Source organism: Mus musculus, chromosome 7 (genome assembly GCF_000001635.26).
Source record: "Mus musculus strain C57BL/6J chromosome 7, GRCm38.p6 C57BL/6J".
In the NCBI taxonomy this organism is placed as follows: Eukaryota; Metazoa; Chordata; class Mammalia; order Rodentia; family Muridae; genus Mus; species Mus musculus.
In genome coordinates, this window is record NC_000073.6 from 20,419,866 (window position 1) to 20,443,904 (window position 24,039).

The 24,039-nt window shown below is 40.5% G+C and overlaps 1 protein-coding gene across 1 annotated transcript; it reads right to left on the reverse strand.

The window, feature by feature from the left end:
- Positions 1 to 21,804: 21,804 nt before the first annotated feature.
- Vmn1r101 (vomeronasal 1 receptor 101) lies at positions 21,805 to 22,728 on the reverse strand. The gene has a single exon (NM_001166836.1). The coding sequence runs from the start codon at positions 22,726 to 22,728 to the stop codon at positions 21,805 to 21,807; it is 924 nt and encodes a 307-aa protein (NP_001160308.1).
- Positions 22,729 to 24,039: the final 1,311 nt, after the last annotated feature.

Consider the following 24,039-nt stretch of genomic DNA (forward strand, 5'->3'; position numbering starts at 1 on the left):
ATATTTTAGCATTCATTTTTTTGTTCATGCGTATTGGTTATGTATGTATTTGTGGGGATTCCCTCCTCTTAAGGAGAATAGGTGTCATACCCCTAGAGCTGGAGTTACAAACTGTTATAAGCCTACAAAGATAGGTTCTCAGAATCGATCTCTGATCCAATGTAAATGTGGCCAGGCTTCCAACCTGCTGAGCCATCTCTCGAGGCCCACACTGAAAAATTTATCCAACACACTTAACTCTTCACTTCCAATTTGGGATGTCGGAAATCATCAATATCAGCTATATTGAAAGAGCTTGAAATAATAGAATAGGAACCAACAGTTTGTATGTTCGATATTAAGGATAGATTCGCACTGAGTTATGAAATTAATACTGAGACTCTTCATGTACATTTTCACAGACCTCTACCAACAATAAAACTGACAATCCCACAGCACCAAGTCTTGATCATAACACTGGCCATAATAAGAATCAGCAATACAGCTCAGCAGCTAAAGCACTCACAACTTAGAAATGATTATCCCAGGTCCTACCTAGTGGAGAGAACAAAATCCTACAATTTTACTCTGCCTTCCTCAAATCTGTGCTTGAACATGTCCACACACCGAAAAGAAAAAGTGTATTTTCTAAGTTCAGTTTAATCAGTTCAGTGAATCCTATAACACTGATCTCTGCCTGTTAATCTCTGTATACCCTTATATCTAAGCATTAGTTTGTTGTACTTCATTGGATTGTACTATCTACTACCCTTCCAGCACATTTTTCACCACAATATTTCCAACCAACACTCAGTAGTAAAGAAAACTTAGAGAGGAAAAGGTGTGTAGACCTCTGATGTTGGTTTTGGTAAGTCCAAAATCTATCATCATGATATCTCTAACCAGAAGTCAAACAAGACAGCCAAACAACAATTCATCAATCGCAAAATCAGGAGCAGGTACAGCCGCAAAGGGAACTGACAGCAGCAGGCAAAGCAGGAGCCACCACAGGCCATCTTGGGGATCTCACACAAATACCTTCTCAAGATTCTCAAGAATTCCAAACAAAAACTGTCTGCAGCTGGAAAAAAATCATACCCCTCCTATAGCATGAGACTCATAATTATTCGTTGTGGACAATTGGAAACAGCACCATATCCCATATCAGGGATTAAAACAAAAACATATTCATGTAACATAACTGGGTTTTTGACAAAATGAAAATTATCACATCAGTCAAAGCACAAATACTGAAATGTTAATAATATTCAAAGGAGGCATGAATTATAATGAGAAAACTTTGGAAAGGGCAGAAGTTAGCAGGTAAAATTTCAAGAAAACATGAATAAATAAATAAATAAATAAATAAATAAATAAATAAATAAATAAATAAATGGCCTTTCTTTGTTCCATCTAAAGTTCCACACCCCAGTCTGCAATCTCTGATCTATACTCCTCTCCCTGGCCCATAGTTCTGCCTGCCTTCCAGGATGCTGAGTCCTGCATGGTCATGAGGGTGACGGTGTGACATGATCGCAACTCTGGGATGGAGCCAGCAGGACATAGGACTCCACAAGTGTTGACAGTTATCAGGAAATATGATACTTGACAAGTTTATTGTGGAATGTCCTTTCTGGGAAAGTTAGTACCTCTTAGGATAGGAGGGTATGTTTAGATCTTAGCAAAAACTATAAATGCTGTGGCCTTCACGGCAGCCCTTAATGATATAGGAAAGAACACTGAATACATGAATTTAAAAATATATAAACAGGATTTCTCAACTATTCAAAATATAAGGATGTAATATGAGTTACAAGAGGGGTTTCATGCACCAAAAAGTACAGAAGCAGGTGCACTATGGGTCCTACCTTGATAGCTTATTGTATGTTCTTACAAAGGAAGCAGATTTCTGAGTTTGTTTGCCATGTTAAGAAAAATGTGCTTGCTGTCTTTTCTTAGAGGTTAAGGAGATAAGATCAAAATTTGTGATGTAATCAAAAGAGTATGTGGGGTGCATGACTGCATTGACATGAAAATAAAAGAATGAGCTATTGTCTGTTAGAGGTTATCTCTCTGGTCATCTTCAGAAAGCTGTCTTAGCAGAACACAAGGCTATCAGCTTGTACCCCAGAACTGACATCAAGCCATTCTTTTTGTTGCTCCCAAACACTACTTCCTCAGAACCCCTCTCTAAGCCAAGGATGGTCCTTAGCACCAGGAGGCCTACTGACATCCTGAACAACCAAGAAAAACTCACTCTCCAATTTACTGCCTGCTGAACTCCAGTACTCCCAGAAGCTGTGAGGTCTGCCCAATTCTCTCCATTCTTTCTATGCCCCATCTTCCTGTCCACACTTCTACATACAATTGAGAACCTGCACTCCACACCCTAGTTCACAGCTCTGCATGCCTCCTGGTAGACCTGTTACCAAGTGGTACAATCAGTCCCAGAGGACTACTGTGACCTTGTATGGCCAGGACAATTAATACCAGAGACAACAAGATTTCTAAAGACATGAGCTAAAATATGATAAGGAAAAGCCAGTGCAATATGGCACCACCGGTAACCAGCTATCTTACTCTAGCAAGCATTAGGTACCCTGACACACCTGAAGAGCAAGAAAATGACCTTACATCTCATTGTATGAAGAAGATATAGGCCTTTAATGAGGAAATAAGTAAATATCTTTTTTTCTTTTCTTTTTTTTTATTACGTATTTTCTTCAATTACATTTCCAATGCTATCCCAAAAGTCCCCCCCCCCCACTACCCTACCCACCCATTCCCATTTTTTGGCCCTGGCGTTCCCCTGTACTGGGGCATATAACGTTTGCCTGACCAATGGGCCTCTCTTTCCAGTGATGGCCAACTAGGTCATCTTTTGATACATATGCAGCTAGAGTCAAGAGCTCTGGGGTACTGGTTAGTTCATAATGTTGTTCCACCGATAGGGTTGCAGATCTCTTTAGCTCCTTGGATACTTTCTCCATTGGGGGCCCTGTGATCCATCCAATAGTTGACTGTGAGCATCCACTTCTGTGTTTGCTAGGCCCCGGCCTAGTCTCACAAGGGACAGCTATATCACCGTCCTTGCAACAAAGGCTTGCTAGTGTATGCAATGTTTTCATCGCTTGGAGGATAATTATGGGATGGATCCCTGGATATGGCAGTCTCTAGATGGACCATCCTTTTGTCTCAGCTCCAAACTTTGTCTCTGTAACTCCTTCCATGGGTGATTGTTTCCAATTCTAAGAATGAGCAAAGTGTCCATACTTTGGTCTTCATTCTTCTTCAGTTTCATATGTTTTACATATTGTACCTTATATCTCACTATACTAAGTTTCTGGGTTAATATCCACTTATCAGTGAGTACATTTCATTTGAGTTCTTTTGTGATTGGGTTACCTCACTCAGGATGATGCCCTCCAGGTCCAACCATTTGCCTAGGAATTTCGTAATTCATTCTTTTTAATAGCTGAGTAGTACTCCATTGTGTAAATGTACCACATCATTTGTATCCATTCCTCTGTTGAGGGACATCTGGGTTCTTTCCAGCTTCTGGCTATTATAAATAAGGCTGCTATGAACATAGTGGAGCATGTGTCCTTCTTACCGGTTGGGACATCTTCTGGATATATGCCCAGGAGAGGTATTGGGGGATCCTCCAGTAGTACTATGTCCAATTTTCAGAGGAACCACCAGACTGATTTCCAGAGTGGTTGTACAAGCTTGCAATCCCACCAACAATGGAGGAGTGTTCCTCTTTCTCCACATCCTCGCCAGCATCTGCTGTCACCTGAATTTTTGATCTTAGCCATTCTGACTGGTGTGAGATGGAATCTCAGGGTTGTTTTGATTTGCATTTCTCTGATGATTAAGGATGTTGAACATTTTTTCAGGTATTTCTCAGCCTTTCGGTATTACTCGGGTGAGAATTCTTTGTTTAGCTCTGAGCCCCATCTTTTAAGGGGGCTATTTGATTTTCTTGAGTCCACCCTCTTGAGTTCTTTATATATATTGGATATTAGTCCCCTATCTGATTTAAGATAGGTAAAGAACCTTTACCAATCTGTTGGTGGTCTTTTAGTCTTATTGACGGTGTCTTTTGCCTTGCAGAAGCTTTGCAGTTTCATGAGGTCCCATTTGTCAATCCTCGATCTTAAAGCACAAGCCATTGCTGTTCTATTCAGGAATTTTTTCCCTGTGCCAATATCTTAAAGGCTTTGCCCCACTTTCTCCTCTATACGTTTCAGTGTTTCTGGTTTTACGTGAAGTTCCTTGATCCACTTCGATTTGAACTTAGTACAATTAGAGAGGAATGGGTTGATTCGCATTCTTCTACATGATAACAACCAGTTGTGCCAGCACCATTTGTTGAAAATGCTGTCTTTTTTCCACTGGATGGTTTTTGCTCCCTTGTCGAAGATCAAGTGACCATAGGTGTGTGGGTTCATTTCTGGGTCTTCAATTCTATTCCATTGGTCTACTTCTATGTCACTATACCAGTACCATGCAGTTTTTATCACAATTGCTCTGTAGTAAATCTTTAGGTTAGGCATGCTGATTCCACCAGAGGTACTTTTATCCTTGAGAAGACCTTTTGCTATCTTAGGTTTTTTGTTATTCCAGATGAATTTGCAGATTGCTCTTTCTAATTCGTTGAAGAATTGAGTTGGAATTTTGATGGGGATTGCATTGAATCTGTAGATTGCTTTTGGCAAGATAGCCATTTTTACAATGTTGATCCTGCCAATCCATGAGCATGGGAGATCTTTCCATCTTCTGAGATCTTCTTTAATTTCTTTCTTCAGGGACTTGAAGTTTTTATCATACAGATCTTTCACTTCCTTAGTTAGAGTCATGCCAAGATATTTTATATTATTTGTGACTATTGAGAAGGGTGTTGTTTCCCTAATTTCTTTCTCAGCCTGTTTATTCTTTGTATAGAGAAAGGCCATTGACTTGTTTGAGTTAATTTTATATCCAGCTACTTCACCGAAGCTGTTTATCAGGTTTAGTAGTTCTCTGGTGGAATTTTTAGGGTCACTTATATATACTATCATATCATCTGCAAAAAGTGATATTTTGACTTCCTCTTTTCCAATTTGTATCCCCTTGATCTCCTTTTGTTGTCGAATTGCTCTGGCTAGGACTTCAAGTACTATGTTGAAGAGGTAGGAAGAAAGTGGGCAGCCTTGTCTAGTCCCTGATTTTAGTGGGATTGCTTCCAGCTTCTCACTATTTACTTTGATGTTGGCTACTGGTTTGCTGTAGATTGCTTTTATCATGTTTAGGTATGGACCTTGAATTCCTGATCTTTCCAAGACTTTTATCATGAATGGGTGTTGGATCTTGTTGAATGCTTTTTCCGCATCTAACGAGATGATCATGTGGTTTTTGTCTTTGAGTTTGTTTATATAATGGGTTACATTGATGGATTTTCGTATATTAAACCATCCCTGCATCCCTGGAATAAAACCTACTTGGTCAGGATGGATGATTGCTTTAATGTGTTCTTGGATTCGGTTAGCAAGAATTTTATTGAGGATTTTTGCATTGATATTCATAAGAGAAATTGGTCTGAAGTTCTCTATCTTTGTTGGATCTTTCTGGGGTTTAGGTATCAGAGTAATTGTGGCTTCATAGAATGAGTTAGGTAGAGTTCCCTCTACTTCTATTTTGTGGAATAGTTTGTGCAGAACTGGGATTAGATCTTCTTTGAAGGTCTGATATCACTCTGCACTAAACCCATCTGGTCCTGGGCTTTTTTTGGCTGGGAGACTATTAATGACTGCTTCTATTTCCTTAAGGGATATGGGACTGTTTAGATTGTTAACTTGATCCTGATTTAACTTTGGTACCTGGTATCAGTCTAGAAACTTGTCCATTTCATCCAGGTTTTCCAATTTTGTTGAGTATAGCCTTTTGTAGAAGGATCTGATGGTGTTTTGGATTTCTTCAGGATATGATGTTATGTCTCCCTTTTCATTTCTGATTTTTTTAGTTAGGATACTGTCCCCGTGCCCTCTAGTGACTCTAGCTAAGGGTTTATCTATCTTGTTGATTTTCTCAAAGAACCACCTTCTCGTTTCCTTTATTCCTTGAATAGTTCTTCTTGTTTCCACTTGGTTGATTTCACCCCTGAGTTTGATTATTTCCTGCCGTCTACTCCTCTTGTGTGAATTTGCTTCCTTTTTTTCTAGAGCTTTTAGATGTGTTGTCAAGCTGCTAGTATGTGCTCTCTCCCGTTTCTTCTTGGAGGCACTCAGAGCTATGAGTTTCCCCCTTAGAAATGCTTTCATTGTGTCCCATAGGTTTGGGTATGTTGTGGCTTCATTTTCATTAAATCTAAAAAGTCTTTAATTTCTTTCTTTATTCCTTCCTTGACCAAGGTATCATTGAGAAGAGTGTTGTTCAGTTTCCACGTGAATGTTGGCTTTCCATTATTTATGTTGTTATTGAAGATCAGCCTTAGGCCGTGGTGGTCTGATAGTATACATGGGACAATTTCAATATTTTCGTATCTGTTGAGGCCTGTTTTGTGACCAATTATATGGTCAATTTTGGAGAAGGTCCCATGAGGTGCTGAGAAGAAGGTATATCCTTTTGTTTTAGGATAAAATGTTCTGTAGATATCTGTCAGATCTATTTGTTTCATAACTTCTGTTAGTTTCACTGTGTTCCTGTTTAGTTTCTGTTTCCACGATCTGTCCATTGATGAAAGTGGTGTGTTGAAGTCTCCCACTATTATTGTGTGAGGTGCAATGTGTGTTTTGAGCTTTACTAAAGTGTCTTTAATGAATGTGGCTGCCCTTGCATTTGGAGCGTAGACATTCAGAATTGAGAGTTTCTCTTGGAGGATTTTACCTTTGATGAGTATGAAATGTCCCTCCTTGTCTTTTTTGATAACTTTGGGATGGAAGTCGATTTTATCCGATATTAGAATGGCTACTCCAGCTTGTTTCTTCAGACCATTTGCTTGGAAAATTGTTTTCTAGCCTTTCACTCTGAGGTAGTGTCTGTCTTTTTCCCTGAGATGGGTTTCCTGTAAGCAGCAGAATGTTGGGTCCTGTTTATGTAGCCAGTCTGTTAGTCTATGTCTTTTTATTGGCGAATTGAGTTCATTGATATTAAGAGATATTAAGGAAAAGTAATTGTTGCTTCCTTTTATTTTTGTTGTTAGAGTTGGCATTCTGTTCTTGTGGCTGTCTTCTTTTTGGTTTGTTGAGGGATTACTTTCTTGCTTGTTCTAGGGCATGATTTCCATCCTTGTATTGCTTCTTTTCTCTTATTATCCTTTGAAGGGCTGGATTCGTGGAAAGATAATGTGTGAATTTGGTTTTGTCGTGGAATACTTTGGTTTCTCCATTTATGGTAATTGAGAGTTTGGCCGGGTATAGTAGCCTGGGCTGGCATTTGTGTTCTCTTAGGATCTTCTGGCTTTCATAGTCTCTGGTGAAAAGTCTGGTGTAATTCTGATAGGTCTGCCTTTATATGTTATTTGACCTTTCTCCCTTACTGCTTTTAATAGTCTATCTTTATTTAGTGCATTTGTTGTTCTGATTATTATGTGTCGGGAGGAATTTCTTTTTCTGGTCCAGTCTATTTGGAGTTCTGTAGGCTTCTTGTATGTCCATGGGCATGTCATTCTTTAGGTTTGGGAAGTTTTCTTCTATAATTTTGTTGAATATATTTGCTGGCCCTTTAAGTTGAAAATCTTCATTCTCATCAACTTCTATTATCCGTAGGTTTGGTCTTCTCATTGTGTCCTGGATTTCCTGGATGTTTTGAGTTAGGATCTTTTTGCGTTTTGTATTATCTTTGATTGTTGTGCCGATGTTCTCTATGGAATCTTCTGCACCTGAGATTCTCTCTTCCATCTCTTGTAATCTGTTGCTGATGCTCACATCTATGGTTCCAGATTTTTTTCCTCGGTTTTCTATCTCCAGCGTTGCCTTGCTTTGGGTTTTCTTTATTGTGTCTACTTCCCTTTTTAGGTCTAGTATGGTCTTGTTCATTTCCATCACCTGTTTGGATGTGTTTTTCTGTTTTTCTATAAGGACTTCTACCTGTTTTGTTGTGTTTTCCTGTTTTTCTTTAAGGACTTGTAACTCTTTAGCAGTGTTCTCCTGTATTTCTTTAAGTGAGTTATTAATGTCCTTCTTGATGTCCTCTACCATCAACATGAGATATGCTTTTAAATCTGGGTCTAGCTTTTCGGTTGTGTTGTGGTGCCCAGGACTAGGTGGCGCGGGAGTGCTGCGTTCTGATGATGGTGAGTGGTCTTGATTTCTGTTAGTAGTATTCTTACGTTTTCCTTTCGCCCTCTGGTATTCTCTGGAGCTGTGCAGGATACACTCGGTGGGGTCCTGAAGACAAGATGTCTGTGCAGGATACACTCAGCACGGTTCCGGCACTAAGATGTCTGCTGCCAGTGCTCAGGCAAAGCGCTCCAGAGCCGGGCAGGTCCCTATCCTCTGGCCGGGAAAATGGTCACCTGCCTGTGCAGGATACACTCGGCAGGATCCCGTTACCAAGATGTCTGCTGCCGATGCTCAGGCAAAGCGCTCCAATGCCGGGCAGATCCCAATCCTCAGAATTCTTAAGATTGCGTGGCTGGTGTTGTGGGTATCTGGCGGTAGTCAGCCAACTGTGCGCCCTAGCTACCCCGGTGCTGCTCAGACCGGAAGGGACTTGTGCCCTTACTCAGACCGGGTTTTCTGCTTTCCTAACTAATGCAGTCTCAGGTCCTGCACGATTGGATTGGAGCAGATGCTGTGTTCCACTCACCAGAAGTCTTAAGATCGCTTGGCGGGTGTTGTGGGTAGCTGGCGGTAGTCAGACAACTCTGCGCCCTAGCTACCCCGGTGCTGCTCGGACCAGAGGGGGCTTGTGCCCCTACTCAGACCGGGTTTTCTGCTTTCCTAACTAATGCTGTCTCAAGTCCTGCGTGATTGGATTGGAACAGATGCTGTGTTCCACTCACCAGAAGTCTTAAGATCGCTTGGCAGGTGTTGTGGGTAGCTGGCAGTAGTCATACAACTGTGCGCCCAAGCTACCCAGGTGCTGCTCTGACCGGTAAGGGGTAAATATCTTTTTAAAATACAGGAAGACAGGATCAAACAGGCCTTTAAAAAGGAAACAAATAAATATGAAAGAATACAGGAAAATGCAATCAAACAGGTGAAGGAAATGAATAAAACTGTTCAGGACCTGAAAATGGAAATAAACGTAATAAGAAAACAAAAAAGGAGCCAACCCTGGAGAAATAAAACCTAGAAAATAGAATTACAAGCCACAAGCATCATCAACAGAATACAAGAGAAAGAAGAGAGAAGCTCAGCCATCAGAGATACAACAGAAGAAATTGCTGTATCGGTCAAAGAAAATGTCAAATAAATTGATTCTAATACAATACACTCAGAAAATTTGGGACACTAGGAAAAGACAAAAACTAAGAATAATAGAAATAAAGGAAGAAGAACCCCAGCTCAAAGGCACAGAAAATATACTCAACAAAATTATAGAACAAAACACCCCTAACCTAAAGAAAGAGATGACTATAAAACTACAAGAACCAAAATAGATTGGATAGGAAAGAAAATCCTGCCACCATATAATAAAACACTAAATGTACATAACAAAGAAAGAAATTTAAAAGATGAAGGGGAGAAAAGGACAAGTAACATATAGGGTAGACCTTTTAGAATTATACATGACTTCACATTAGAGGCTCTTGTGAGGAGCCGCCCTTGCAATCGCCATTACAAGATGGCGCTGATATCCAGTGTTCTAACTGGTTAACATATATTCTGCAATGTGCTAGGGTATTTTTCCATTCCTTGTGCCCTGCCTGTCCCGTGGCGTCATCTGGGCTGATAGTGAGCAGTTAATCAAGAGCTGACACATCACACAGAGGGGTATTTAGCAGCTCCATTTTCCGGGTCCGGGTCTTCCTGAGAAGTAAGCAATAAAGCTTTGCCGTAGAAGGATCTGGTTGTCCGAGTGTGTTTTGCTGGCGAAACATTACAAGGACAAGAAGTGATGCTGATAACCCGGGAACTATATCATCACCAGGCACTGAAAGGAGACCCCCGTTTCACACGGGGCAGATTCAGAACTACGGGACAATACAGCTCTGCAAGGTACGTGTGGCCTTGAACTTTCTCCAGCGTTAGAAGCCTTTCTGTTCCCTTTCACAGGGCTCGTTCTTTTATTTAGATTGCGTACAGTTTCCACAGGAGGAATTGCTAACTGGTGTTCAGTCGAGGTCAGGCAAGGTTAGAAAAAAGGCAAGAAGATAGCGTGGGAGCCTTCCACTCTGTGGTGACCACCTTACGGTCGGTCCTGAGGAAGCGTGGCTTGAAAGTCTCCACCAAGACACTAGAAGGCTTTGTAAAAGAGATAGATCGCATAGCACCGTGGTTTGTGTGCTCAGGGTCCTTAACTATCCCCTCTTGGGAGAAACTCGGGGGAGATTTAGTTGGGGAGCAGGAGAATGGCAAACTTAAAGCAGAAACCATGCCTTTGTGGAAGCTGATTAGATCATGCTTAAAGGATGAGGAATGTCAACAAGTAGTTAAGGCAGGGCAGAAAATTCTGGATGAAATTCAAGAAAGCCTATCAGAGACAGTGCGGGGAGAGAAAGTAGGAGCAAAGGGGAAACATGGTGCACCAAATAAGCATACAGGCCTCTCCACAGGTCTTGAACCTGAGGAGAAGATAATGTCGGGGAAGGATACCCAGGGAGAGATAAGAAGAAAGGAGGAGAAAAAACAAAAGAAAAAAGATCAATCAGCGGAGGTCCCTAGAGGAGGGAGCCTATATCCGTTGCTAGATGAGTTTAAGGAGCTAGCTCTTAGTAGCTCAGAATCAGATGAAGAACTTAGCCCCTCTGAGGAAATAGACTCGGAGGAGGAAAAAGCTTGTTATGAGAGAGAAAAGTACCAGCCAGATAAAATGCGAGCTAATCAGTCAAGAAAAAAGCCAAAAGCGGCTGGCGAAGGCCAGCTTGCTGCTCGGCCTCCGGGCTGTCGGCTTCAAGGTCATAGTGCACCTCCGCCCTATGCGAAGCCCCCGCCCTGTGTAGTGTGTCAGCCCTGCGCAGAGAGGCAATGTGCAGACTCGTTCATTCCAAGAGAGGAATGAAGGAAGATGCAACAGGCATTTCCGGTCTTTGAAGGAGCCGAGGGTGGGCATGTTCATGCTCCGGTAGAGTATATATAGATTAAAGAGCTTGCCGAGTCCGTCCGTAACTATGGAGTCAGTGCTAATTTCACTGTAGCACAAGTTGAAAGGCTTGTGCCTTGGCAATGACTCCCGGGGACTGGACAACGGTGATTAAAGCTGTGGCTCCAAATATGGGAATGTATATTGAATGGAAAGCATTGTGGCAACATTTCTGCCAGACGCAAGCAAGGGCTAATGCTACCATGGAGTGAGGCTCTAAAAGCCAGAAGGGCATGGACATGAGTCTTTCAGACCTTAAGAGACCACAGTATCAACCCAGGAAAATGTTCAATCACCATAGATAGAAAAGTAAACATAATCCATGACAAAAATAAATTTAAGAAATATCTATTTACTAATAGAGCCCTTCAAAGGATATAAGAAAGAAAACTTCAACTCAAGGAGTTTAACTATACCCAGGAAAACATAAGAAGTTAATCATTGAACAGCAAATCCAAAAGAATGGAATCATATACACAAAATAACACCTCCAACAACTAAACACCAAGGAGTAACAATCATTGGGCATTAGTATCTCCTAACAGCAATGGACTCAAGTCACCAATAAAAACAGAGTAGATAGGCAAAGAGAATCCATGATTTTACTATATACAAGAAATACAGCTCAGCAACAAAAATAAACACTGCCTCAGAGTAAAGGACTGGAAATAGGTTTTACAAGCAAACAGACCCAGGAAACAAGCTGGCCTAGCCACTATAATATCTAATAAAACAGACTTTCAACCAGAAGTTATGAAAAGAGATGGAGAAGGACACCTTATATACATCAAAGGAAAAATCCAGCAAGATGATGCCTCAGTACACACACGCACACACACACACACACACACACACACACACACACACACACAAACACACACACTGCATGGCTGAAATAAAGTAGTCCAATAACTCATACAAATACATACATACATACATACATACATACATTCATACAAACTTACACGCATACAGACCTTCAGACAGACATACACATTAATACATAGAATGGTTAGAGAAAGCTCCAAGCCTTTCATACACACTTACATATATAAAAACAATTGGTGGATGGAGCAAGCTCCAACACACACTCAGACAAGCCTTATATATATGCATACATAAAGATACTTCTGCTCAAAGAACTTTGTTCCAAACTTCCACTCAAACAAACTTTAGACATATACACACATACACATAGTTCTTGTATGAAAGGAACAATTTTCAGCTCTCCACTCTTTATTCCTTCTTCCATAGCTTATATATCCCAGCAAAAATTTTCAAGCAGTATAAAACTACAATGTGAGTATGTTTTAGATTTCTTCTAGTAAATGATTATGAAAAACAGTGTGTTCCCCAATACCATTACAAAAAATAACATTATATAGTAAAGGCAAAGAAAACAAATTATCCGCAAACACCTAGGCACATTTGGTTTTTTATTTATTTTATTTATTTTTTTATTAGATATTTTCTTTATATACATTTCAAATTTCAAATGCTATACCGAAAGTTCCCTATACCCTCCCCCCCTGCCCTTCTCCCCTACCCACCCTCTCCCACTTCTTGGCCCTGGCATTCCCCTGTACTGGGACATATAAAGTTTGCAATACCAATGGGCCTCCCTTCCCAGTGATGGCTGACTATGCCATCTTCTGCTACATATGCAGCTAGAGATACGAGCTCTGGGAGTACTGGTTAGTTCATATTGTTGTTCCACCAATAGGGTTGCAGACCCCTTCAGCTCCTTGGGTGCTTTCTCTAGCTTCTCCATTGGGGGCCCTGTGTTTCATCTTACAGATGACTGTGAGCATCCACATCTGCATTTGCCAGGCACTGGCATAGCCTCATACGAGACAGATATACCAGGGTCCCTTCATCAAAATCTTGCTGGCATAAAACCTAGGTACATTTATAAGTAAGCAACTTATTATAAATTCACAAAGTGTACACAAGCAAGGTAGTTTTCTCATCAAGTTTCTCTTCCTGGCAGGCAGAAATTACAAAGAAAGGAACAAGTATTTTATTATTTATCTTTAAAATAATCTGGAAAAAGGTTAAAGGAATCACAAATCCAAACTTTTATATAAAAATCAATCATGTTGATTTTGAATCCTCATGATGCATATCTACTCATCAGCAATTCTTAATGAGGCATATCAGAAGGCCGAGGACAAAAATGGGTATAAGAAATCTATCACCACCTGTGCAGCCTCAGTGAGAGTCACATCAGCCAGTGCTGCCATTGTTCTTGTTCCCTGACCATAAAAGTTTCTAGCTTAGCAAGTAGGAGTGTGCCTTTCTGAACTTCTAATTGTTCCCTAAGATTTTTGACATCAGAGCCAGTAGTGGAAACATCTCAACATAGTTTCACTAACAATTTTATTTTTGCAAGTGATTACTAGGAGTGGTGGACATGGCTCACAATCTACATCTGTAAGTTATACTCTAGTGTAGTGATTGAATCATTCATTGATCAGCTCCAGCAGCAATGCCTGTAATAGGTCAAGCATTATTATTGTGAGTGCCAGAAATATGATTATTGATATTCTGAAATCCCCCTAAGAGATTTCATAGAATTCTTAGATTGAGGGATATGAGGGCAGCAAGCAGAGCAGAAGTCCATAATAGCATGAAGTCCTCATGACATATGGTCCTTGGTGGTGTGCCACACCAAGACTCACCCATGTGGCTGTGATAATCAGTGGGATGGCCACATTCCCTGAGTTGTAAAGCCATTGGTCATTCCTTGGCAATATTTGGACATCAGAAAAGAGGAAATGAAAACTACCTTCAGATTCTATCTAAAACCTATTAGAATGGCCAAGATCAATAACACAGGTGACTGTGAAAGATCCTGACAGAATGTAAAAGGTCACAGAAGCCCTGAAATTGTCAAGATAGATGTCACTGTTAGCAGAACTAGCTTCGCTGATTTAGAAAAATAGAGGTGCACAATGCCCTGGCCACTCCTTGAACCTGTGTGTCTGCCAATGTTTTGACCATTCCTTGAACCCATGTGTGTGCCCACTGATGAAGCCCATTGCCAGGTGTTTGTGATATTGGTTGCTGAGAAAGAGTCAGAAAATCTCCCCAGCAACCACAGCCCGGCCAATCCTGAGTTGCTACACCTGTACCAGACTCTTTCCTTGTACCCCTCCCATACCCATTTCTTGAGAATAGACATTGTTTAGATCTGGAAATCCCCTACTCCCCTCTTCTCCTTTCTCCCCTGAGGGCCTATAAAACTGGGACCTCTTTCCCCTCGAGGTCGACTCCTTTACCCCTGTGTGGGATATGAGTCATCCCCAGAGCTTTGGCTTTCCCCGAATAAAGCCGCAAGTGGTTTACATCAAGGTTGGTCTATCCTGTTTACTTGAGTGTCCGCTATTGTCCTGAGGCCTGAGCGAGGGGCTCCTCTTGGGGTCTTTCAACTGCTCATGCTGGCAAGGATGTGCAGTAAGGGAATTTCTCATCCATTGCTGGTGAAAGTAAGAATGTGTAGAGTCACTATGGGGATAAGAATAGAGGCTCCACAGAAAGTAGGCAATAGATCTATCTCACCACTCTTGGATATATACCTGAAAGGCACTTCATACTACTACAAGGACATGTGCTCAACCATGATTGTTACTCTTCTATTCATTCATAATAGCCAGAACCTGGAAACAACCAAGAAGTCACGATAAAAGAAAGGATAAAAATTATGGCACATTAGCACAATGGAGCAGTACTCGGCTGTTTAAGGACAGGCATCATGATGTTTATAGGAAAATGACTGAAGCTAGAAAAAAAATCATCCTGAGTGAGGTACCCCACACCCAGAAATATAAATATGGTATGTATTCACTTATATGTGGGAAGCAGGTGTGGTCACATGGACCTAGATGGCGCCCTGGACCATTGTCAGGCTCCGTGAATCCCACATGTTTACTGCCTTGCCCGAGCATGCACAGTGAGGCTGCATGTGTGGGCTGCCTGCCAGGCTGGGCTGTTCCTCATGATCCAGACCTGTCAGCCTATTGGTGGCCAACCTGAGGTCGTGCCTGGAGCGTGTGTGAATTCTGATTGGATGAGGTGGGGTGGAGCTAGATGAGGTCAGTCTTCGTGAGTACAGGAGGTTTGTTGTTGTTGCCCTTGCCTAAGTGGAGAGAGGTTGTAAGAAAAGCTGCAAGAAGGAGTAAAAGAAGAAGCTATTGCATGAACCCAACTTGGTGTCTGTGTCGTTCTTGTCTCTGTGGGAAGAAAGGACTGTGGACACTTATACATACATACATACATACATAGCTATTAAATAAATGATAATGAAGGTACAAAGGAGATTGATATACATAGAGATGTTTTAGTGAGTGACACATGGATTTCATAGATGGGGAAAAGTGATTAGCTATGCTGAATGGATTAGGGGATGAGTTGGAACAGGACATAGGGTTGAGAGAGGGGATGTAGGGAGATAGAGCTGTAAATGGGGAGCATATGAGAGATGTTACGAAAACCTATGACAGGGGAAATTTTTTAACACATATGAAAGTGATCCTACTGAAATTTTCTAATAAATGAGGGTACAGAGTCCCAACTGACCACCTCTTTTCAACTAAGGGGTCTTCAAGTAGAGGGACTGTAGTGCATTCAACTGAGTTGTTGGCCAAAGACGTCCCATGGAAATGCCTACCAAACCCAGGCTGGGGCTGGAGAGATGGCTCAATTTTTAAGAACAGTGGCTGCTTGCTCTTCTAGAGGTCCTGAGTTCAATTCCCAGCAACCACATGGTGGCTCACAACCATCTGTAATGGGATCTGATGCTCTCTTCTGGTGTGTCTTGAAGATAGCTACAGTGTACACATATAAATTAAATTAATAAATCTTTAAAAAAAAACTAGGCTGATGTTAAGACAATGGTTTGCTCTCCACAAACTGACAGTGGGATACCCTTACCTAGGACAACACCCATACACTCCTTCAACATGGAGAAGTTGAGCTAATACCTACATGGAGCCTTTACTCCTATATCTAGTGTCTTTGGTATGGAAACGTACTCTGCAGGCTACCAAAAGTGACACATAGACACCAACCCAGCAACAAAACTTTTGGCCTACAATCTGTCCTGCACATAAGATATGTTAATGTAAAGGTGGTATGGAACTTGTGGGAGTATACAATGAATGTCTAATTTGTCATAGACAGAACACATACACAGCACTGTCAGGTGACCAAGAACCAGAAATTAGATAGTCAACATACCCACGGTAAGACCAAATACTACCTCTCTAAAAAAATAAAAAAATAAAAACATCGATAAAATGACTTCCAATGGTATTTTGCCCTATTCAAAGTTCAGTGTGTTATTCGCTGTTGTGTTAATCATCAGAGAAGATTCCTCCTTAGGCAGACAAAAACAGATTCAGAGACTCACAGCCTGGCATCATGTGGAAAGAGAGTCCTCAGAACACACATCTCTAAATGGGATGTCTCCATCAAATCTCGCCTCTCATAGCTCAGGGAACTCTTAAGAAGAGGAGTCAAGAAAGAGTGTAAAAGCCATGGGGATGACGGACACCAGGAAAACTGGACTCACTAAATCAACAGAGCAAAGTACATATGCTCCAAAGAGTATATGCCCCAATACAAGGGAATGCCAGGGTCAGGATGCAGGAATGGATGGGTTGGAGAGCAGGGCAGAGGGAGGGTATAAGGGACTTTCAAGATGGCATTTGAATTGTAAATAAAAAAATCTAATAAAAATTGTTTAAAAAAATGAACCCTGAGAGAAGGCATAGTAATCAGTGAGCCATTCATTCTCACACTCAGGTGTTCGATAAAAATACTAAGCTGAAAGCTTTAATATATATGCTGGTAATCTGATGCAAACCCTTGTATGCCCATGCTTGATGTTTCAGTCTCTGTGTATTCATATTCACTTTGCTCAGTTGATTTAGTGAGTCTAGTTCTCCTGGTGTCCTTCATTCCCATGGCTCTTACACTCTTTTTGGACTCCTCTTATTCAGAGTTCCCTGAGCTCTGAGAAGTGAGATTTGATAAAGACATTCCATTTAGAGCTGTGTGTTCTGAGGACTCTCTTTCCACATGATGCCAGGCTGTCAGTCTCTGAATCTGTTTCTGTCTGTCGTAGGAGGAATCTCTGATGATAAGTGAATAGGACACTGATCTATGAATATAGCAAAATACCATTAAAATTCATTCTATCAATGATTTTATTTTATTTCTTAGACAGGTAGTATTCTTACCATGGGTATGTTGACTATCTAATTCCTGGTACTTGGTCTCCTGACAGTGCTGTGTATGGGCTCTGTCTATAACAAATCAGAGATTGGTTGGCTTCTCCCACAAGTTCCATGCCAGCATTGCATTAACATATCTTGTGTGCAGGGAGGAATTTATGCCAAAAATTTTGTGGTTGAGTTTTTGTTTATGTCTCTCTTTTGGTAGCCTGTAGAGTACTTTTCCATACCAAAGACTCTAGGAGAGAAGGCTCCATGTAGGTATTAGCTCAACTTCTCCATATTGAGGGGGTTTATGGGTGTTGTCCTAGGTAAGATTATCCCACTGTCAGTTTCTGGAGAGCAAACAATTAATGTTAGCCTGGGTGTTTTTTAAATAAAGATTTATTAATTTAATTTATATGTGTACACTGTAGCTGTCTTCAGACACACCAGAAGAGAGCATCAGATCCCATTACAGATGGTTGTGAGCCACCATATGGTTGCTGGGAATAGAACTTATGTCCTCTGGAAGAGCAAGAAGCCAGTGCTCTTAACCATTGAGCCATCTCTCCAGCCCCAGCCTGGGGTTGGTTGGCGTTTCTATGGGATATCTTTGGCCAACAACTCAGCTGAATGCACTGCAGTCTCTGTACTCGAAGACCCCTTAGTTGAAAAGAGGTGGTCAGCTGGGACTCTGTACCCTCATTTATTAGAAAATTTCAGTAGGATCACTTTCATATATGTTAGAAATTTCCAGTGCCATAGGTTTTCATAACATCTCTCATATGCTCCCCAATTCCATCTCTTTCACTTAATTCCATCTCTCAACCCTATGTCTCCTTGCACTGCTGGCTCTTTTCCAACTCATCCCCCTAGTCCACTCAGAAGAGCCAATCTCTTCCCCCCTTTCATGAAATCCTCGTGTCCCTCACTAGAACATTTTTATGTATCAATCTACTTTGTAGGTTGATTATTATTTATTTAATGGCTAATAACTATGTATAAGTGATGGTGATTGATAATAGTGATGCCTGTGATGGTGATGATGGTGGAAAATGTGATAATGGTGGTGATGGTAATGGTGGTTATGGTAATGGTGATCAGGATGGTAAAATGCGAATGGTAAGCTGCTGCTGCTGGTGGTGATCATGATATTGATGCTGGTGGTTGTGATGATAGTGATAAACTCTGTTTCTCTGTATAGCCTCGACTGTCCTGGAACTCACTCTGTAGACCAGGCTGGCCTCAAGCTCAGAAATCTGCCTGCCCCTGCCTCCCAAGTGCTGGGATTAAAGGCATGCACCACAACTGCCCGGATTACTTTTTGTTAAATAAAAACATTTTATTTTCATCACAATACCACTATAATACATTTACTTTGTTATGAGCAAGTTTGTGTGTGTGTGTAATTTATCTTTCCACTCTAGTAAGAAAATAATGTTCCTTTGATTTGGAAACCATCTTCACATAAAGTCTTATTTAAAGTAGAGTGTGGTGGTCCTTGGCTATCATACTGGTTACTCTGAAAGCCAAGTAAAAACTCTCAAGTTCAAAGCCACATCACTCCAATCTCTGCCTCTGTGGTTATATTGCTGTCTTCCCTCTGTATGTGTTTGCTGCTTCTTATAAGGACACAGTCACTCCTAAAGGTTTTATTCTACTTGTGGCTTTCATCTTTTATTTCCAAATAGGTCATTCATGGACCAGGACTTTACATAGCAGAAATACCGTCCAACCCATAGCAGGCAATGATAGCTTTCCCTTCATTCCCCCTCTCTGACCAGATGCCCTTCACAGGCCCATCCCATGGCCCTTGTGTCTGCTGATTATCGAATTGCAGAGCTTCTCACAGAGCTCCATCAGCTGATCAAGCAAATCCAGGTAAGAGGAATGTTTGTATAAGTGAATACATACCGCAATTCTCCTACAAACATCATGATGCCTGTTCTTAAACAGCTGAGTGTTGCTCCATTGTGCTAATGTGCCATAATTTTTATCCTTTCTTTTGTTGACACTTCTTGGTTGATTACAGATTCATTCATATTGTGAATGAATAGAGCAGCAAAAATCATGGTTGATCACATGTCCTTGTAGTAGGATGAAGTGCCCTTCAGGTATATATCCAAGAGTGGTGAGATAGATCTATTGCCTACTTTCTGTGGAACCTCTATTCTTATTCCCATTGTGACTGTACAAGTTCTTACTTTCACCAGCAGTGGGTGAGCCTTTCCCTTATTGCACATCCTTGCCAGCATGAGCAGTCACCTGTGTTATTGATCTTGGCCATTCTAATAGGTGTTATAATCCCAATGTAGTTTTAATTTCCTTTTTCCTGATGTCCAAATATTGCCAAGGGTCATGCAGTAGGAATGACCAATGGCTTTAGAACTCAGGGAATGTGGTCACCCCACTGCTTAACACAGCCACGTGGGCGAGTGTTGGTGTGGCATGGCCCCAAGAACTTCATGCTCTTATGGAGTTCTGCTCTGCTTGCAGCCCTCACATCCCACTTAATCTAAGAAGGATGTAGCATTAAGAGGTCTAGACTCATTTTCCTCTCTAACCTTTTCCTTTACTACTGGGTGTTACTTTGTTGGAAGTTATTGAATTGAAAAAAGTGTTGGACAGGTGGTAGATAATAGAACCCAACAAAGTATCCCAAAAATGCTTAGAAGTAAGGGGATACACAGATTAACAGGCAGAGATCAGTGTTTTAGGATTCACTGAACTGATTAAACTGAACTTATAAAGTACACTTTTTTTCTTTTCGGTGTGTGGGCATGTTCAAGCGCAGATTTGAGGAAGGGAGAGTACAATTGTAGGATTTTGTTCTCTCCACTATGTAGGACCTGGGATAATCATTTCTAAGTTGTGAGTGCTTTAGCTGCTGAGCTGTCTTGCTGATTCTTATTATGGCCAGTGTTATGATCAAGACTTGGTGCTGTGGGATTGTCAGTTTTATTGTTGGTTTAGGTCTGTGAAAATGTACATGAAGAGTCTCAGTATTAATTTCATAACTCAGGGTGAATCTATCCTCAATATAGAACATACAAACTGTTGGTTCCTATTCTATGATTTCAAGCTCTTTCAACATAGCTGATATTACGATTTCCTACTCCCCCAGATTGGAAGTGAAGAGTTAAGTGTATTGGATAAATTTCTCATTGTGGGCCTCGAGGGATGGCTTAGCACCCTAGCCACATTTACATTGGATCAGAGCTCGATTCTGAGAAATTATATTTGTAGACTTACATCAGTTTGTAACTCCAGTTCTAGGGGTATGACACCTATTCTCCTTAAGAGGAGGGAATCCCCACAAATACATACATACCCAATACACATGAACCAAAAAAATGAATGCTAAAATATTCTTTGTTCATAGGACTAAGTACCACAAGTCAGATTATAAGTTTCATCACACTGACAGCTATAACCACTCCAGATATTTATCTTGTGGTATTTCTTGCCTTGGTCATTCTCAGGTTGCTGAAAATATTAGATGCTTGATTTTAACCTTCTGAGAAAATAATTTTGTGACTGAGAAAGCCACTGACAGATGGAGTGACAACTTTACCTCCCCATTGTTCTTATATGTCTTGTCTCCTGTCTGATTGGTAGGTGTCTGTGATGATTGGAAAACAATTTCACCATGGCCCAGAATGAAGTCTTTACCAAGGTCTTTCAGGAGAATATCTCCAATGTGGAATCTGGTATCTTCCATGGTCCTGTGACTTTAAATTTCTGAAAGTTTCAGAGCGTGATCTGTTTTTAACTCTTTCCTATTTACTCTTGATGTGATCAGCAGATTGTATTGCTGTAGAGAGCACAAAGTTTTGATTTTCAGTGCTTGACTCTCACTTGAGTAGGACCCAAGGTAGCTAAGCATATATCTCCTAACTAAAATGGAATGACATGCAATATATTTACTATTTATATACATTTCATCCTTGAAAATATTTAATCATAGCAAAGCACTCTCATTTATTCAAATAGGGAAATATAGAGATGGATTCTGTTCTTATCCGAAGTTTAAAGTATTAACTAAGAAGGAGCGAGAATATGCGTTTGATCAGGATCATTTAACACATTAAACTGTTTAGGGAATATGGGTTGCATCAGTTTCAGTCCAGCCTGCAGCAGAATACAGTTATATACAGGAGAACAGAGGATGGTGAATAACTCACTTACCATGTCAATCAGATTCCAAACAGAAATCATTTCACATCAACAAATGTGTATAGCCTTATTCTTTTAAAATTACAGCAGTGAGCCCACACCTTGTTCGTACAAAATGTTGAATACATATTTATGGAATAAAGTCCTTAATGGTATTAGTGAAGCTGTCTTTTGCATTTAGCATTTTTAGCGACTCTGACTTTCAACAGTTGAAGAGCACAGAACAAGGATCCTTGGGATCTCTGAAGATCAACAGTAAAGGAGAGATACTGGGGAAGACTGCAGTTAAAATCTCACTGACAAGCCTTACGAAGAAATGAGAATGCATAAAAAGGGCATGTAACATGATACAAATAAAATTTAGAAGATAAAAGCTAACAAATGTGACCACCAGCATCAGGATAGTACGGGTTGCTCTGGACTCAGCTTGGCCTCTGGCGTCCTGATTGGGAGTGAGGATGTGCTGCATTCGCTGGCAATGTCTATGGAGGAGAAGTACCATGGAGACACTGGCCCAGACCATGATGCTCATGAATGTGGCATCATAGGCAAACTGCAAGAGGACAATGCCTACACTGAATCCAGAAGTGGAACAGAACAACTTTCTGTTTGAGTCAGTGTTATTGTTTGTTATCTGTGGACCACTGACCTTAATTGGAATGTGAATGTTACTTAAGACACTGAAAAACCAACAACTGTAAGAAGAATAACATGCCATGTTTGTGACACTTGCTCTAAGTACAAGTTTACCTTTCCCTCTATTAAGAGGAACCGGAGTGACAAACTGATGGAAACTCAGGACACAGGTGGAACACAAATTTGTGCTTCTTGCCACCAGGTGACTGAAGGATTCTAATTTACATTTGAGTTCAGTTGGAGGTGTTTTGGGAGCAAAAGCCATCATGTTGTTTGGAAATATAGTGAGGAATAGAGTCAAGGCATTGGCCACAGCCATGTGGCTTAAAATCACCTGTCTGGGCCTCTGTTTAGAACCAGTCAAGACTGGAGAGAAATTACGGACAAACAGAAAGACATTGGCCACAGTTCCAACCCCAAACTGGCAAAGCAAGAGGAGCTGAAGAGCCACTTCCTCAGTGGTTTTCACGGATTTACCATGAGCAGACATGGAGAGGGCTTTTCCCAATCCTACATTGATGAATAGATAGGACACTACTCTCTGTGGGCCTCTGTTCTATTGTCCACACTTACCAATTGATTTGAGACCATTTCTTTACTTGATAAGTGAGACCGTATTCTAGTTACACATTACAGGTAAATTGCAGGGAAAACAATGCATGTATAAAAACTAAGGTAAAATATTATACTTATTGAATTACTCCTGACTCAAGATACATTTTGTATTGCAACTACATCTTTATTGGTTCAGTAGGTCAAGAACACAATAACACACATTTTAACACACCATGGGCTTTGCATATGAATACAGACAGTAAAGAGTCTAGTATGAGTTTGTGAATCCATTATAAGAATTGAATTAGCAGGGAGGGTAAGCTGCAAATGGGATGTACTTAATAAAAAAATAAAAGAATATATAAATGCAACATAAAAATAAATAATTGAATATCCTCATGTTATAGTAACATTAAAAATAGTGTGTATGGGTAGAAATTTACAGTGGCCTAGGGAGAAGGTGGATTATACAATAGACTAGAATTGGAACTATAGCTAGGGCATGAAGCCCTTGCCCCTGGCTTCTAAGAATAAGTTGACCTTAGGTAGGTATGATTTTTATCTCAGCTGTAAACACTGCCTGGTTCTTGCTAGCTTTTATGTATACATTTCTCTGTTTTGTGTCATTATGCATCAGATGACTTCGATGTATCTTGGCTGATGTGTCACCTGACTTACTTGTTTTCTTCTGTAATATAAGTCTAATGCTTGCTTTGAGACATTACATTCAGATTCAACACTCAAAAAAAATAGTGTGTATGGGAATAACATGTAAGATTGTACATAATAATAAAGTTGTGTAACTGAATTCTGCTGTAGAAAATTAAGATGTTGGATTTAAGAAAATTTTATACTATTCATCCATACAAACACAGACACACACACACACACACACACACACACACACACACACACACACAAAAGCCACCATATATTTCTGATAGAGCCAGCTGTTTTCTGATCACACAGATTAACATAGGCTTACATATGTGTCCTTCATGTGAAAAAACCCCAACTTGCTAACAAGTTTCATTTATTCATAGTTTTTCTGATCTTAATTTTTGTTCCAAAATGTCAGGTGCCAGAGTCTTAGCTGTGTCATCTCCAGCTTCCCTTGAAAATCATTAACACAATTAGTATTATACCCTTTGCAAGCTAATGTTTAGTCTGCATTTTACTTGTTTATATATTTTCTTTAGGAACACAAGGGCCTCCATCTACCAGATAAAATTCAACATCTCACATA